The following is a 17936-nucleotide window of genomic DNA, read 5'->3' on the forward strand; positions in this document are numbered from 1 at the left end:
CAACAGACTGTTCCTAGCTTGCCCAGTCAGTTGACCCAGCAGACTGTCCCTAGCTTGCCCAGTCAGTTGACCCAGCAGACTTTGTCCCTAGCTTGCCCAGTCAGTTGACCCAGCAGACTTTGTCCCTAGCTTGCCCAGTCAGTTGACCCAGCAGACTGTCCCTAGCTTGCCCAGTCAGTTGACCCAGCAGACTGTCCCTAGCTTGCCCAGTCAGTTGACCCAGCAGACTGTCCCTAGCTTGCCCAGTCAGTTGACCCAGCAGACTTTGTCCCCAACCTGCCCAGTCAGTTGACCCAGCAGACTATGTCCCCAGCTTGCCCAGTCAGTTGACCCAGCTGACTCTGTCCTTAGCTCTCCAGTCAGTTGACCCAGCAGACTTTGTCCCCAACCTGCCCAGTCAGTTGACCCAGCAGACTCTGTTCCTAGCTTGCCCAGTCAGTTGACCCAGCAGACTGTCCCTAGCTTGCCCAGTCAGTTGACCCAGCAGACTGTCCCTAGCTTGCCCAGTCAGTTGACCCAGCAGACTGTCCCTAGCTTGCCCAGTCAGTTGACCCAGCAGACTTTGTCCCTAGCTTGCCCAGTCAGTTGACCCAGCAGACTTTGTCCCTAGCTTGCCCAGTCAGTTGACCCAGCAGACTGTCCCTAGCTTGCCCAGTCAGTTGACCCAGCAGACTTTGTCCCTAGCTTGCCCAGTCAGTTGACCCAGCAGACTGTTCCTAGCTTGCCCAGTCAGTTGACCCAGCAGACTCTGTCCTTAGCTTGCCCAGTCAGTTGACCCAGCAGACTTTGTCCCTAGCTTGCCCAGTCAGTTGACCCAGCAGACTTTGTCCCTAGCTTGCCCAGTCAGTTGACCCAGCAGACTGTCCCTAGCTTGCCCAGTCAGTTGACCCAGCAGACTGTCCCTAGCTTGCCCAGTCAGTTGACCCAGCAGACTGTCCCTAGCTTGCCCAGTCAGTTGACCCAGCAGACTTTGTCCCCAACCTGCCCAGTCAGTTGACCCAGCAGACTATGTCCCCAGCTTGCCCAGTCAGCTGACCCAGCGGACTGTGCCTCATTTTGCTGAAGTGTATTAAATTGAGTGTTTCCTGAACAACAAGGGAGTCAGCAGTGATCCCTGAGGTACCCTGATAAGTTATCATTCCATCCTGACATCTCTCACAGTTTGCCCTAATATTACAGGTAGAGCCTCGGTTATGTACATGTTGTCGTAGTTTGGCAGCAAAGATAAAAACTGCATTGCCGGAGGATTGCCACATTAGCCGTCTAGCATTCCGCTACAGGAATACTGAAGTGGATTTTTTTTTTTAAGCCAGCCATCTCCCACTGAGGCAGGGTGACCCGAGAAAGAAACTTGCACCGTCATTCCCTCCATCACTATCTTGGCAGAGACATGCAGATACAACAGTTTAGATGTCCCTTCAAATATCAAACATATAATGTCGTCATTTATTTTCAGTGGGACAAGTGATGTGGTTCCTGTTTACGAGGCCCCACTGGAAACAGTACAGGTTAGTTCCTCTATTCTGGTTCATTTTTACTGTTAAATAGCTCCTTTGAAGCTAAAACATTGAGCACAAACAGTCAAAAACATTATAGTCTCTCCTCACTTAGCGACGTACTCGTTTACCGACAGCTCGGACTTACAACAGGCTCTCTGACCAGTATGCATACCTAAATAATGTGACACAAACCCACTACCATTATAATATGCTCCTCACTTAGCATTTATTTATTTATTTATTTATAAGTGTACAATAAAATCTAATATTTCGTGAGTCTAATATTTGGTATTCTGACTGTAAAGTAGGTTGGGCTAACCACCCATAGGTGGCCCATGGCCTGGTAGGCAAAGTTCTCACTTTTATTTATTTATTTATTTATTTAAAAATTTGAGCACACATACAGAGGTACAACAAATACAGGTAAGAGCAGCATGCCAAAGCCACTTATACTATGCATAGCATTACGGGCTGGCTTAAAATTAACTTAAGATTAACTAAGCAATGATGAAATCAGTGATAAAACATTAATGTAAACAGGTTACTATAAAGCACAAGTGAGTATTACAAAGACAGGTCATATGGTTGCATGCATTGTTGTACATTCACACACTGAGGGTCCAGGTTCAATTTCGGGCAAGGGTAGAAATGTTGGGCATGTTTCCTTACACCGGGTGTCTATGTTCACCCATCAGTAAAATGGGTACCTAGGTGTTAGTGGACTGGTGTGGGTCGCATCCTGGGGACAAAATTGACCTAATTTGCAAGTAATGCTCTGCATAACAAAGGGCTTTCTATATAGTAGTATGTCATTGATGTCAGTTATGGTCTGTATACCTTGTATGTGTACTTTTAGAAATAAAGATTACAGCCTCTCCTCACTTAACAACGGAGTTCCATTCCTAAGACCACATTGGTAAACAAATTCGTCACTAAGTGAGGAGCATACTATAATGGTGGTGGGTTTGTGTCACCATCTTTGATATTGTTTTAATGTCACCTTTGAACCATTTATAACATTTCTGGTATATTTTTAAATGTTTGTACAGTAGTGTACTGTATATTGTAATAAACAGAATAGAGGAAATCAGCTCTAATGTACATTATTTAGATATGCATACTGGTCAGAGAGCCCGTCATAAGTCCAAGTCGTTGGTAAACGAGTACGTCGTTAAGTGAGGAGAGGTTGCATTATTATTAGTATTTTTCTTTTCTTCTTTCAACAAACTGGTCATATCCCACCCAGGCAGGGTGACCTAAAAAGAAAAACAAAAGTTTTTCGTTTTAGGTTTAGTAATGTACACAGGAGAAGGGGTTACTAGCCCCTTGCTGCCGGCAAGTTAGTCACCTCTTGCAACACACATGACTTATGGAGGAAGAATTCTGTTCCACTTCCCCTTGGAGATAAGGGGAAATAAACAAGAACAAGAACTAGTAAGAAAATAGAAGAAAACCCAGAGGAGTGTGTATATACAGTGGACCCCCGCATAACGATCACCTCTGAATGCGACCAATTATGTAAGTGTATTTATGTAAGTGCGTTTGTACGTGTATGTTTGGGGGTCTGAAATGGACTAATCTACTTCACAATATTTCTTATGGGAACAAATTCGGTCAGTACTGGCACCTGAACATACTTCTGGAGTGAAAAAATATCGTTAACCGGGGGTCCACTGTATATGCTTGTACATGTATGTGTAGTGTGACCTAAGTGTAAGTAAAAGTAGCGAGATATACCTATTATCCTGCATATTTATGAGACGGAAAAAAAAAGACACCAGCAATCCTACCATCAAGTTAAACAATTACAGTTTTACACTCACTTGACAGGACGGTAGTACCTCCTTGGGTGGTTGCTGTCTACCAGCCTACTAATTACGGAAATAATCTAAACATATTGGTTGATTCGTTGCAGGTGATAGCGTCATGTCACTCGCTGGTTCAGCTAGAGGACGGCCTGGTGGGAGACCCGCAGGAGAAGGCTACACTCTCTGCTATTGACTGGACCCTCACTAAAGGTGAGTTCTCCATCCATTGTCTTGACAAATAAGTCATTTATAATGGTTTTGGGGAGTCTCTTTCCCATGGTCTGGTCTTAGACCAGTCCTCCTATGTTCTAGTGTTGGTCTGGAGTACATGTATTATCTTCTCCATGGTCTGGTCTTGGACCAGTCCTCCTATATTCTAGTGTTGGTCTGGAGTATAACCCTCCCCATGACCTATCATCTAGTATTTTTTTTCAATGTACCGGCCATATCCCACCAAGGTAGGGTGACCTAGTAATACACCTACCATCCGACTTACGACCGAGTTTGGTTCCGAGAAACCGGTCGTAAGTCGAAATGGTCGTAAGTCGAACTTTACTACTGAATATCAACAAAACATTTTTGTAATGACTTTATTTTATTGTTTTATTTTGGTATTTCATGTTTTACTTTACTTTTTATGTTGTTAGTTCTGTATTTTATACTGTAAGGTTTAGGATAAACACTGTACAACACAAATACTGGTTTATTTCCCAGAAATTTGGCATAAAAAAACACAGTCGTAAGTCGAGTGGTCGTAAGTCGAGCAGGTCGTAAGTCGGATGGTAGGTGTGTATACAGGAGAAGGGGCTACTAGCTCTTTGCTCCCAGAATTTTAGTCGCCTCTTACGACACACGTCTTACAGAGGAAACTAGCTATTACTTAATAAATCTCAAGGTTAGACTGAAATGTTGTCTGACATTTCCTCTTCTTATTGCAGACAAGAAGCGACGAACCATTATCTTGCAAACAGAAAAATCCGAATTTTTTTTCTGAATTAGGTGTTTATTAGACAAATTAATCTATTTGTGATGCTGTATAAATGTCTTATTCATCAGCTTGTTGGTATTTTATGCCATTAATCAAAATGATACATGGCCAGTTCTCTTCTATTTACCTCTATTTTTAATCACTGTCCTTGAAAAAGTACATTCAGATTTAACAGACGCGTACAAGAGCCTTCAGAGTGTCTGTTATTTCAAGTTTTGATGCACTTTTTTCATTTGCATTTACAAAATTTACAAAATTTGCATTTACAAAACTACGCTGTATGAAGGAGCCTTATAAGAGGGCTGTTTGGCGGCCTCCTGTATAAAGTTTCTTTATATAGCACAATTTTTCATAAGTGCGACTGAAAAAGTACATCAAAAGTTGAATATGACATGGGGAAAGGCCTTCATAGTACAGTGGATCCCCGGTTCGCGATGCTATCGGTATCCGATAAATCCAGTAACCGATGCATATCGCAAAAAATTTGCCTCGGTTCCCATTACAAAACCCGGTATGCAATGCGATTCGTACGAGACGCATCCATGTGAGGCCTGAACTGCCCCGTGTGTGCCAGTGTTTACAAGCCAGCCAGTGTGCGCGCATCTAAGGATACATTCAGTACATTCTATATTATCCATATTATCACTGTTTTTGGTGCTTGTTTCTGCAAAATAAGTCACCATGGGCCCCAAGAAAGCTTCTAGTGCCAACCCTGTGGTAAAAAGGGTGAGAATTAGTATGGAAATTAAGAAAGATTTTGAAGGGTTTGGGGCTAACCCTGAGAAGCCTATGCTAGTTGTGGAATCCATTGTGTCTACTTCAAAAATTAAGGAAATGTGTGCACAGTGGGTTGAACTGCAAACCTTTATGGATGAAAATCACCCTAACACAGCTATTGCAAGCCGTGCTGGTGACTATTACAATGACAATGTTGTGGCCCATTTTAGACAAATCTTAAAGGAACGGCGACAGAGGTCCAGTGACTCTCAAGCTGGTCCTAGTGGCATTAAAAGAAGAAGGGAAGTAACCAAAGAAAAGGACTTGCTACCTCAAGTCCTAATGGAAGGGGATTCCCCTTCTAAACAAGTTCAACACTCCCCTCCTCCCATCCCATCAATCATCACCAGATCTTCATTAAAGGTAAGTGTCAATTATTCTGTTATTATTCTATTGTTATTGTTGTTATTGTAATTATTATATTGCATTAAACTTAATATTTCACGTGGTAAAAGTTTTTTTTTCGTACTTTTGGGTGTCTTGCACGGATTAATTTGATTTCCATTTTTCTTATGGGGAAAATTGATTTGCTTTCCGATAATTTTGGTTTACGATGAATTCTCAGGAACGGATTAATATCGCGAACCGGGGGTCCACTGTACCTGCTATTTAATTTTGGATGCACTGTGCTTTCTTTTTTTTTTTTTTTTTGCACAGTTGCATTCTGTAGAGGAGCTTTGTAAGAGAGCCGGTTGAGCACTTTTTTTTATTGTAATAATAAGAGAGGCGACTGTATTAGTTCACACTACACAAAAAAACTGTACGTAAGAGGAGGAGACTCATGACAATGTTTGAGTCTGACTTGGACGAGTTGTGGTATTGTGCCTCCTTATTTCTTCTCTGTATTGGCTCTGCCTGGAAAGATAAGCACGAGTGATGATGTTATTTGTTGTGTCAAAGGTGAGGCAGTGATCCCAAGGAAAGGCAAGGCTCCGGGCATGAAAATTTTCCATCGCTTCCACTTCTCGTCGCAGCTCAAGCGCATGTCGGTCATCACGGGCTACACCCAGTCAGGATCTGCCGATGTCGTGTATCTAGCAACTGTCAAGGGTGCACCAGAAACTCTCAGGCCCATGGTGAGTCATGATCACAAAATATGGTGGTGGAAATCAGTCTTAAATTTATGGATATACAAAAACAAATGCAGTGTAATGATATCCTTTATTGACATTGTTTCACCCACACACTGGGCATTATCAAGTCACAAACAGATATACCTGGATAAAGAGTACATGAGTATATTTAGTGTAGAGAGTCAGGTGGAGAATGCTGGTTAGGTTGGATCTGAGACAGGCCTGTAAGGGACCACTGAGAACGTTTAGCAGGATGGATCTGAGATGGACTTCTAAAGGACGGGCAGGTGTGTATGTTGTTATGTAGGATAACGATGACATTTCTTGGCAAGGGGTTCAGTTAGGTTATAGAAGCTGTTATCCTTGTTGAAATTATTAGATATACAGATAAGTGATAATTCCAGGATTCTGCAGCATTGTCGTCTTCCATGGCGATAAATCTTGTGTCTCTTGTTCATTAAATGGTTGTGGAAGTTTTGGTGTTGAATGTAGGTGTTTGTTAAATCATTGGTTCTTCCTGCATATTGGTGTTCTGAGATGCATTTTTGGAGGCCTCTGGAAGTCTCACCCATGTATACAGCCTCTCTTCACTTAGCGACATATTCGTTTATCAGTGATTCGGACTTACAGTGGGCTCCCTGACCAGTTTGCATACCTAAATAATGTACATGTATATTAGAGCTGATTTCCTCTAGTCTGTTATTAAAATACAGTGGACCCCCGCATAACGATCACCTCCAAATGCGACCAATTATGTAAGTGCGTTTGTACGTGTATGTTTGGGGGTCTGAAATGGACTAATCTACTTCACAATATTCCTTATGGGAACAAATTCGGTCAGTACTGGCACCTGAACATACTTCTGGAGTGAAAAAATATCGTTAACCGGGGGTCCACTGTATACAGTACACTACTGTATAAACATTTAAAAATATACCAGAAATATTATAAATGATGCAAAGGTGACATTAAAACAATATCAAAGATGGTTAACACAAACTCACTATTATTATACAGTGGACCCCCGGTTAACGATATTTTTTCACTCCAGAAGTATGTTCAGGTGCCAGTACTGACCGAATTTGTTCCCATAAGGAATATTGTGAAGTAGATTAGTCCATTTCAGACCCCCAAGCATACACGTACAAACGCACTTACATAAATACACTTACATAATTGGTCACATTCGGAGGTAATCGTTATGCGGGGGTCCACTGTAGTATGCTCCTCACTTAGCGATGAATTTGTTTACCGATGTGGTCTTGGGAATGGAACTCCATCATTAAGTGAGGAGAGACTGTAATTGACTGCAGTCGTTGCAGAGGATTGAACCATGTCCTGTCTATTACTGATGATGTCCTTGATGGTAGTGGATGAGGAGGTAGATACTTGGAATGAGATATTGGAAAAGATGTCGGAAATGTGTTTGGCTACGGAGTTGGCGAGGAGGACTGTGTATCCCCCCTTATCAGTATCTTGTCTAGGCAAGTTAAAGTTGTTATATGCCTGGCGTCTGCACTCTCTAATAAAGTGACGAGGATAGTGAAGTTTACAAAATACTCATTCGATGAGAGATCATTCTTCCTCAAGGAACTCACTGCTACATATTTGGAGTGCACAAAGAAAAAATCCTATAATTACACCACGTTTGGTTTTGGTGTCATAGTGAGAGTAGAAATGGAGAAAATTGTGTTGGTTGGTAGGTTTTCAATAGACTTTGAAATGCAGTTCTTGGTTAGCTTTACAGGGAAGAACATCAATGAAAGGAAGAATGTTATTGACTTGTTTTTCTAGTGTGAACAGGAATGAAGTCTCGACTTAGTTGAACTAATGTTGGAGAGCTTGAACGTTGAAGCGTCTGGGAGTCATGATGAGAATGTCATCAACATAATGGAGCCAGGTGACCAAAGAGGGAATAATAGAGGAAAATGGTTCAACTTCCAGATGTTCCATATATAGGTTCACCAGGATGGCACTAAGTGAGGCACCCGTAGGTAGTCCAAAAGTCTGCTGAAAGAGGTAGTTTTGAAAAGTGAAACACACAAAACCAACACACAGTGCAATGAGGTCAATGAAATCACTGGTATAGGAACATCAGGGGAGTTAGACAATGACAGATCGCATTATACTGCATATGTTTGTTTATCCATCGTGTTGGTATTTTATATCTTTTATCTTAAATATATAAAAGAATTGAATCATACAATTTATTTTCTTATAGTCGGACTTGAGTCCTGGAAATGGGAAGTACAATGCCTGCACTTTAAAGGAGTGGTTTGGGATATTGGCAGTTTGGAGGGATATGTTGTGTATCTTTATATGTGTATGCTTCTAAACTGTTGTATTCTGAGCACCTCTGCAAAAGCAGTAATAATGTGTGAGTGTGGTGAAAGTGTTGAATGATGATGAAAGTATTTTCTTTTGGGGGATTTTCTTTCTTTTTTGGGTCACCCTGCCTCGGTGGAAGACGACCAACTTGTTGAAAAAAAAAAAATTATTTTTTTTTTAACTTGACGGCTGACTCCCAGTAAGGCAGGGTGACTCCAAGAAGGAAGCACAGTCACCATCATTCGTTCAGTTGATGTCTTGCCAGAAGTGTCTTGACATCACAGTTCAGGTGACCTTCTGAACTGCATCATCCCCACTCTTCTTCAGAGTGAAGGCACTGTACTTCCCACCTCCAGAACTGTAATATCCTCACTCATCCTTCAGAGTATAGGTATTGTTTTTCTCGCCTCCAGAACTGTAACATCGGGTCACCATATGGAGAAGACCCGGGCCGGAAGTACCGGCGTACCTCTAATGAATGAATGAATGTAACATCCTCACTCATCCTTCAGAGTACAGGCACTGTACTTCCCAACTCCAGAACTTGAGTCTGGGTAACAGGTTTCCTGAATCCATAACTGTTACCTTGCTCACACTGGCAGCACATTAAACCATGAAAAACACTCATCCCCATTCTGATCTAATAAGCCTGCACAAGCCTGCTGGATGCTCAAGCTCCTTAAAATCCAAGCCTCCTTTACCCTCCCCACCTTCCAACTCTTCTTGGGGTATCTTCAGTGGAATCGAGGACCCCAGTTGAAATAAGTCACTTTGACGTTTTTGGGTTATCCTGGCGAGTAATTTGCACTGTTACTATGTATGATAATTTGTGTAACTATATGTGTGTACCTGTGCGTAAATAAGCTGATTTCCATCCTAGGGTTTTAAATCCTCCTGGTCATACTGTTCTGCTTTTTCAACAAACCGGCCACATCCCACCGAGGCCGGGCGGCCCAAAAGGAAAAACAAAAGTTTCTTCTTTTAAATTTAGTAATATATACAGGAGAAGGGGGTTGCTAGCCCCTTGCTCCTGGCATTTTAGTTGCCTCCTTCGACACTCATAGCTTATGGAGGAAGAATTCTGTTCCACTTTCCCGTGGAGATTTATCTGCTCTATCCCCTCAAAATGTTCATACCAATTCAAGCCTTCTTCAGCACCCCTGAATTATATTTTTGGTAAGCCTGCACTGGTTTGTAATTTCTAAATAAAAACTTCACACATTGCTCTCAAACTGCATCTCTGCTGCTTCCTGCCTCTTCCTCGCTGCAGTGTTTAAAACCCAATAGAAAAACTTATCCTCTGGATAAGCTTTTCTATTGGGAAGGAGCCTTAGCTCCTTCCCAGGGGAGTGAGACGTGAGGCAGTATAAATGAACCACGGTATGGGTGGGAATTGAACTTGAGGCAAGTGAGTGGTTAAACACCAGGCCAAGATGTAGTTCAATCCCCACCAGTACCGTGGCTTGTTTGCAGTTGTATTATTACGATTTTGCGAATCATAATGCAGTCAAGTTCTTGACATGGGAGAGGCTGGTTCCCAGTCATTCGTAAATTGGCGCTGTATAACCCTGATGGGTTTAACATTTCTTTTTGATTATAATAATAATCATAAATTGGAACAGTGATTGTTTACAACTGCCTTAATAAATTATTAACCCTTAAACTGTCCAAATGTAGGCCTACATTTTTTCAACATTTGAAAGTATGTACAAAAACGTAGGTCTTCTTTTTTTTTTTACATTGGAAAGCGTTTAAAAAAAAACTTTGATCTACATTTTTTTATATACAGTGGACCCCCGGTTAACGATATTTTTTCACTCCAGAAGTATGTTCAGGTGCCAGTACTGACCGAATTTGTTCCCATAAGGAATATTGTGAAGTAGATTAGTCCATTTCAGACCCCCAAACATACACGTACAAATGCACTTACATAAGTACATTTACATAATTGGTCGCATTCGGAGCTGATCGTAAACTGGGGGTCCACTGTATTTGAAAATGTAAAAAAATGTAGATCTACTTTTGGAGCACTACGCATGTGAGCGTAGATCTATGTTTGGACAGTTTAAGGGTTAAACTGTGGGACACCACAAAGTCATAGGAGTGAAATAAAAGGTCATAGAAAGGACCTGTATATAACATTCAAAGACAGTAATGGAGTGAGTAATATTGAAAGTGTTTCTTCTTTGGGTCGCCGTAGCTCAGTAGGAGACGCCCAGGTTTGTTGGAAAAAACAGCGATACACGTTAAGATAAATAACAAAAAGGCACAATACCATGACTGGAACAATACACAAATAACCCGCACATAAAAGAGAGAAGCTTACGACGACGTTTCGGTCCGACTTGGACCATTGACAAAGTCACACTGACTTTGTCAATGGTCCAAGTTGGACCGAAACGTCGTCGTAAGCTTCTCTCTTTTATGTGCGGGTTATTTGTGTACACGTTAAGATCCCTGCAATGTCATATACAGTAAATCCTTGACTTACAAACATGTTGGGAATTTTCTGTATTGTTATATCATTATTATATCACTGTTTTGTTATATTATTAATGTTATTATAACACTTATGTGTATGTATCATTATTTTACACAATACAAAAGATTCTTAATGTGTTTGCAAGTTGATGACTTAGTGCAGTGACATATAGTTAATGTTGATGTTGCAATCTTCTTGCATTGCAGTTTTCGTCGTTGCCGCCAAACTACGATAACGTGTACATCAAGCTGTCTCGCCGTGGAGCAAGAGTACTGGCTCTGGGGAGGAAAGAGTTGGGTAAACTTTCCCATGCTGAGGTGAGTGTTTGACCTCTCAGGAAATCGTAATAATGCAACTGCAAACAAGCCAGGAAACAGGCGGGGTTATGCACCGACCTGAAGTTTTAGCACTCACTGGCGATGGGTTCAAAACCCCACCCATTTTCTGGTAGGTGTTGATGTTAGGGTAATTTTCCTGCATCTGGAGTTAAGTTACATTAGGTTAGGTTACATTACATAAGATTACATTAGGTTACATTAGGCCACATTTGGTTATGTTGGGTTCGGTTATGTTACATTAGGTTACATTACGTTAGGTTATGTTACGTTAGGTTACGTTACGTTAGGTTATGTTACGTTAGGTTACGTTACGTTAGGTTATGTTACGTTATGTTACATTAGGTTACATTACGTTAGGTTATGTTACGTTAGGTTACGTTACGTTACGTTATTTTACATTAGGTTACGTTACGTTAGGTTATGTTACGTTAGGTTACATTATGTTAGTTTAGGTTACGTTACAAGTTAGGAGCAGCATCCTTCATTCTGGTGAAGGTCTCATTATTCAGGGAACTGGAACTTTGCACAACCTTGACTCAGACCTGTTTACATCCACGAACTTAATGCATTACCATGAACATGGCTTCTCTCAAATTTTGTATTCATCACAGTATGGGGGATCCCTAAATTTCAAATGCCAGAATTTAAATATAATAATAAGAATCCTTATTTTTATAAGTACGTGTACAAGGTATACAGACCATATCTGACAACAGTGACATACTATATAGAAAGTCCCTGGTTATGCAGAATATTTCTCACAACTTAAGTTAATTTTGTACCCAGGATGCCACCTACACCAGTCCACTAACAACCCAGGTACCTACTTAGTGCTAGGTGAACAGGGACAGCAGGTGTCTTAAGGAAACTTGTCCCAGTGTTTTCACTCTTACTGGGGACTAAACCATGGACCTCAGTGTGTGAGCTGAGTGTGCCAGCATTTAACTACAGAATACTAGGCAGGGGTTCAAATTGCTCCTCGTGCATACCAGGCCACAGCCTTATAAGCTCTAAGCAAGAAAAAGTCTGAAAAATCATTAATTATCATGATTTTCAATTAAGTGTGATAATCTTCTTCTTCTTTCAACAAACCGGCCGTATCCCACCGAGGCGGGGTGGCCCAAAAAGAAAAACAAAAGTTTCTTTTTTTAAATTTAGTAATTTATACAGGAGAAGGGGTTACTAGCCCCTTGCTCCCGGCATTTTAGTTGCCTCTTACAACACGTGTTGCATGGCTTACGGAGGAAGAATTCTGTTCCACTTCCCCATGGAGGTAAGAGGAAATAAACAAGAACTAGAAAGAAAATAGCAGACAACCCAGAGGGGTGTGTATATATATGCTTGTACATGTATGTGTAGTGTGACCTAAGTGTAAGTAGAAGTAGCAAGACGTACCTGAAATCTTGCATGTTTGTGAGACAGAAAAAAAGACACCAGCAATCCTACCATCATGTAAAACAATTACAGGTTTTCGTTTTACACTCACTTGGCAGGATGGTAGTACCTCCCTGGGCGGTTGCTATCTACAACCTACTACCTAGGAAGTGTGATAATATTTTAGCTAGAAAAATGAAATATGTCAGTAAATGCCCCAAACTTCTCCATTTGTTTACAAACTTAGCGAGTTTGTGTCACTATAGAAAACCTAGTTCATAGGATACAATTATTTAATCCAGTCAGATTAAGGTTTTCACTAACATTTAAGTTCAAGTATACGTATATACAATAATGTGGGTTAGTGGCTGAGTGCTTAGTTTTGGGGCTGGACTTACAATGGTTCGACTTAGGAGATTTCAACTTTACAATGGAACAAAAGCAATTACAAACCATACCCCGGCCGGGATTGAACCCGCGGTCAGAGTCTCAAAACTCCAGCCCGTCGCGACGGGTTGGAGTTTTGAGACTCTCTGACCGCGGGTTCAATCCCGGCCGGGGTATGGTTTGTTTGAAATCGTGTCATTACGATTTCGTGAGTCAGTAAAAGCAATTACTTTTGAGATGAGACTCAAGATAATTACCCAACGTGAAGGCAACAAATCCATAACGTGTGTTCATATATTTTGTTTATTTTCTTATTAGTCATGGTAGTTATTTATTTACTTATTTATTTAGCATACATTCACATTTGACTTACTATATTTTTGACTTGCGATGGGTTCGTCAGAACGTAATACAGTGGACCCCCGCATAACGATTACCTCCGAATGCGACCAATTATGTAAGTGTATTTATGTAAGTGCGTTTGTATGTGTATGTTTGGGGGTCTGAAATGGACTAATCTACTTCACAATATTCCTTATGGGAACAAATTCGGTCAGTACTGGCACCTGAACATACTACTGGAGTGAAAAAATATCGTTAACCGGGGGTCCACTGTACTATCGTAAGTCTGGGACCACCTGTAAAAGAACCACTGTTCGAGTCCCAGACCTGTATTCGCTTTTCTTAGTGACAGTTATTCATTATGACTGATCTTGGTTTTACATACGGTGCTCCGTGGCCTGGTGGCTAAAGCTCTCTCTTCACATGGCAAGAGTGGGTTCGATTCCCAGCGAGGGTTGAAACATTGGGTGTGTTTCTTTACACCAGTTGTCTATGTTCACCCATCAGTAAAATAGGTAACTGGGTGTTAGTGGACTGGTGTGGGTGGCATCCTGGGTGTTAGTGGACTGGTGTAGGTCACATCCTGGGTGTTAGTGGACTGGTGTGGGTCACATCCTGGGTGTTAGTGGACTGGTGTGGGTCACATCCTGGGTGTTAGTGGACTGGTGTGGGTCACATCCTGGGTGCTAGTGGACTGGTGTGGGTCACATCCTGGGTGTTAGTGGACTGGTGTGGGTCACATCCTGGGTGTTAGTGGACTGGTGTGGGTTGCATTCTTGGTGTTAGTGGACTGGTGTGGGTCACATCCTGGGTGTTAGTGGACTGGCATGGGTCACATCCTGGGTGTTAGTGGACTGGTGTGGGTCACATCCTGGGTGTTAGTGGACTGGTGTGGGTCACATCCTGGGTGTTAGTGGACTGGTGTGGGTCACATCCTGGGTGTTAGTGGACTGGTGTGGGTCACATCCTGGGTGTTAGTGGACTGGTGTGGGTCACATCCTGGGACAAAACTGACATAATTTGCAGGAAATGCTCAACATAACAAGGTACTTTCTATATAGCAGTATGTCATGGGTGTCAACTATGGTCTGTATACCTTGTACATGTATACCTTGTACATGTATACCTTGTACATGTATACCTTGTACATGTATACCTTGTACATGTATACCTTGTACATGTATACCTTGTACATGTATACCTTGTACATGTATACCTTGTACATGTATACCTTGTACATGTATACCTTGTACATGTATACCTTGTACATGTATACCTGGTAGTAAATAAAGATATTATTATACCCTGATACTACGATATTACTACTGCAACTACAAATAATGCTGCTGCTGCTGCTGCTGCCACTGCCACTGCCGCCGCCGCCGCCACCTACTACCTACTACTACTACTAATTAACGGTACCTGTGTTTACAGGTGCGAGAGATAACCAGAGAGGGTCTGGAGTGTGACCTGGTCTTTGCCGGCTTCATCATAATATCCTGTCCACTGAAGAGGGACTCCAAGGAGGTTGTTAAAGAGATCCTGCAGAGTTCACATGCTGTAAGTCGAATTTTTCTTTACCCTCCCCCCAGCCGTTCTCAACCACGGTAGTAATCCCAGTAACCGTGACCTCTTCACAGTCGATTATTCAATCTCCATTTTGCCAGATGTTTGTTGACATAACTATTGTTACGACTTAATCTTCACCGTAACAATAGGGGCACAAATAACTCCATTTTTTTTTTTTTGTTAGTTTTATTTTATTACCAATCATTTAGCTTCATTGGTATTTGGTTAGTGAATTAAAATAACCACAAGCAATTATAAATGAAATACTATACAGCAAGAAACCCAATCTTACGTTCAAATTCTCATTAACAGAGTATGATATAATAATTTCAATTAATAATCTACTAATCTCACCATTTAACTCTTTTAGAGGTCTAGGGTAACGAAATAGTTATCTTTCATAAGTGACATGAATTACCAGACTTCTGGCAAAGGCAAGACAATAGACTTGGTATAAAGTTTTAGTTTAAGCTAGGAGCTTTGTGTTGAAGACCCGTACCGAGTCAGAGCTAGGAGCTGACTGACTCACTCAACTACTCCATAGTATGACTTCAGCTCGGCCAGAAGACCCGTACTGAGTCAGAGCTAGGAGCTGACTGACTCACTCAACTACTCCATAGTATGACTTCAGCTCGGCCAGAAGACCCGTACTGAGTCAGAGCTAGGAGCTGACTGACTCACTCAACTACTTCATAGTATGACTTCAGCTCTGCCAGAAGACCCGTACCGAGTCAGACCTAGGAGCTGACTGCCTCACTCAACTACTCCATAGTATGACTTCAGCTCTGCCAGAAGACCCGTACCGAGTCAGAGCTAGAAGCTGACTGACTCACTCAACTACTCCATAGTATGACTTCAGCTCTGCCAGAAGACCCGTACCGAGTCAGAGCTAGAAGCTGACTGACTCACTCAACTACTCCATAGTATGACTTCAGCTCTGCCAGAAGACCCGTACCGAGTCAGAGCTAGGAGCTGACTGACTCACTCAACTACTACATAGTATGACTTCAGCTCGGCCAGAAGGCGACGCGTGGCGTCAATTCTAGAACCACCAATTGGTCACTACAGTAGTGGTTACACATTCGTAATACCTAACCTAATAATAATATAATATAATATATTATAATTATAATAATCATGGGGAAAGATATAATAAAATACAATATAATACAATGAGAGTACTTTTGATGATTCATACTGTACCCGATAATAATATATAGTCGAACCTGCTTTATCTAGCTAGTAATAAAGTGGTTCGCGATATATTATTACAGAACTTATTTTAACCAGGCCTTTTATTTTTGTATGTAATGGAGTGAAGTAGGGGCGCGTAACACTATCGAGATTAATTTTTAGGCTGTTTGAAATTGTTCATTTTGTTCTGTAGTTAATTGATGATGGTTCAGGGACGACAATTTCTTTTAAGACTTTTTATTTGTGGGTTAGGCGGGAATTGTTCCAGCCATGGTATTGTAGATTGGGAATTGTTCCAGCCATGGTATCATGGGTTAGGTGTGAATTGTTAAAGCCATGGCATCATGGGTTAGGTGTGAATTATTCCACGCACAGTGTTATCAGTCTTATTCTTTCTTCTTTCAACAAACTGACCGTATCCCACCGAGGCGGGGTGACCCAAAAAAGAAAAACGAAGGTTTCTCTTTTTAACTTTAGTAATACATGTATATGCAGGAGACGGGATTACTAGCCCCTTGCTCCCGGCATTTTAGTCACCTCTTACAATACGCATGGCTTATGGAGGAAGAATTCTGTTCCATTTCCCCATGGAGATAAGAGGAAATAAACAAGAACAAGAACTAGTAAGAAATAGAAGAAAACCCAGAGGGGTGTGTATATATATACTTGTACATGTATGTGTAGTGTGACCTAAGTGCAAGTAGAAGTAGCAAGACGTACCCGAAGCCTAATTCTTATTCTTGTGTTATATTAATAACATGTAATCATTATCTTGACCACAGGTAGTAATGATCACTGGTGACAACTCGTTGACAGCCTGCCACGTGGCCAAGGAACTGAAATTCACCCAGAAAAAAGCAACATTGATTCTGCAGGTGAGTAGCAGTACAACATCTGTGTTTTCAGGTTTTCTTAAAATTGCAGACTCAGTTTCCAGAGTAATTCACATGTTTTCCTTATAATTGCAGACTTGGTTTCCAGAGTACTTCACATGTTTTATAAATGCAAATTCAATGTCTAGAGTACAACACCTGTGATCTGGATTCAAATTAAGCTGTTATAAGCACCTGTGGTTTACACTAGTGGACACACATGTTTTAAACCCACAGACTAAGTATCAAGAGTACAACAACTGTGGTGCTCACATATTTTTAAAGCACACAGACTTACTGTCCAAAGTACAACGCCTGTGGTCGACACTATACTGGGTAGTTCCAGCACTTGCTCTAAGGTTTTCCCGCTCTGTAACGACTTAGTTTCTGGTGCAGGACTACGGTGAGGACCACTGGGGGTGGGAGAGCATCGACGAGACAGTCAAGATGGACGTCGTGCCGCCCAGGAGCCATCTGGACAACTTCTTCACCACATACGACTTTTGCATCACTGGAGAGGCAAGTGTTTTTAATTTTTTTTATCGACTGACTACTAAATGTCTGTGCATAGTAATAGAATGTTGACTTAATAAACGTGAAGAGCAGTTATAAAGCTCCTCTGTACACAGTTGTTATAAAGCTCCTCTGTACACAGTTGTTATAAAGCTCCTCTGTACACAGTTGTTATAAAGCTCTGCTGTACACAGTTGTTATAAAGCTCCTCTGTACACAGTTGTTATAAAGCTCTGCTGTACACAGTTACAAAGCTCCTCTGTACACAGCTTTATATAGTCATCACTTATAAATCTCTATATATACAGTCAGCTCTTACAAAGCTCCTTTATATAGAGTCAGCTCTCATAGAGCTCTGTCTTTTGAAAAGTTAGGAAGCGTAATTGAAAAAT

The 17936-nt window shown here is 41.4% G+C and overlaps 1 protein-coding gene across 1 annotated transcript in view; it reads left to right on the forward strand.

Annotated features, from left to right (window-relative positions):
* Positions 1–1456: 1456 nt before the first annotated feature.
* The window catches only part of LOC128706590 (endoplasmic reticulum transmembrane helix translocase), a gene marked incomplete at its 5' end in the record, with an annotated part of 34361 nt that continues 17881 nt past the window's right edge, over positions 1457–17936 (forward strand). Inside the window, 7 exon segments of the mRNA XM_053801531.2 lie at positions 1457–1508; positions 3415–3517; positions 5973–6148; positions 11162–11272; positions 14831–14956; positions 16942–17034; positions 17428–17550. Of these exon segments, the coding sequence (XP_053657506.2) occupies positions 1457–1508; positions 3415–3517; positions 5973–6148; positions 11162–11272; positions 14831–14956; positions 16942–17034; positions 17428–17550 (784 nt within the window).

This window comes from Cherax quadricarinatus, chromosome 98, assembly GCF_038502225.1.
Source record: "Cherax quadricarinatus isolate ZL_2023a chromosome 98, ASM3850222v1, whole genome shotgun sequence".
Lineage (NCBI taxonomy): Eukaryota > Metazoa > Arthropoda > Malacostraca > Decapoda > Parastacidae > Cherax > Cherax quadricarinatus.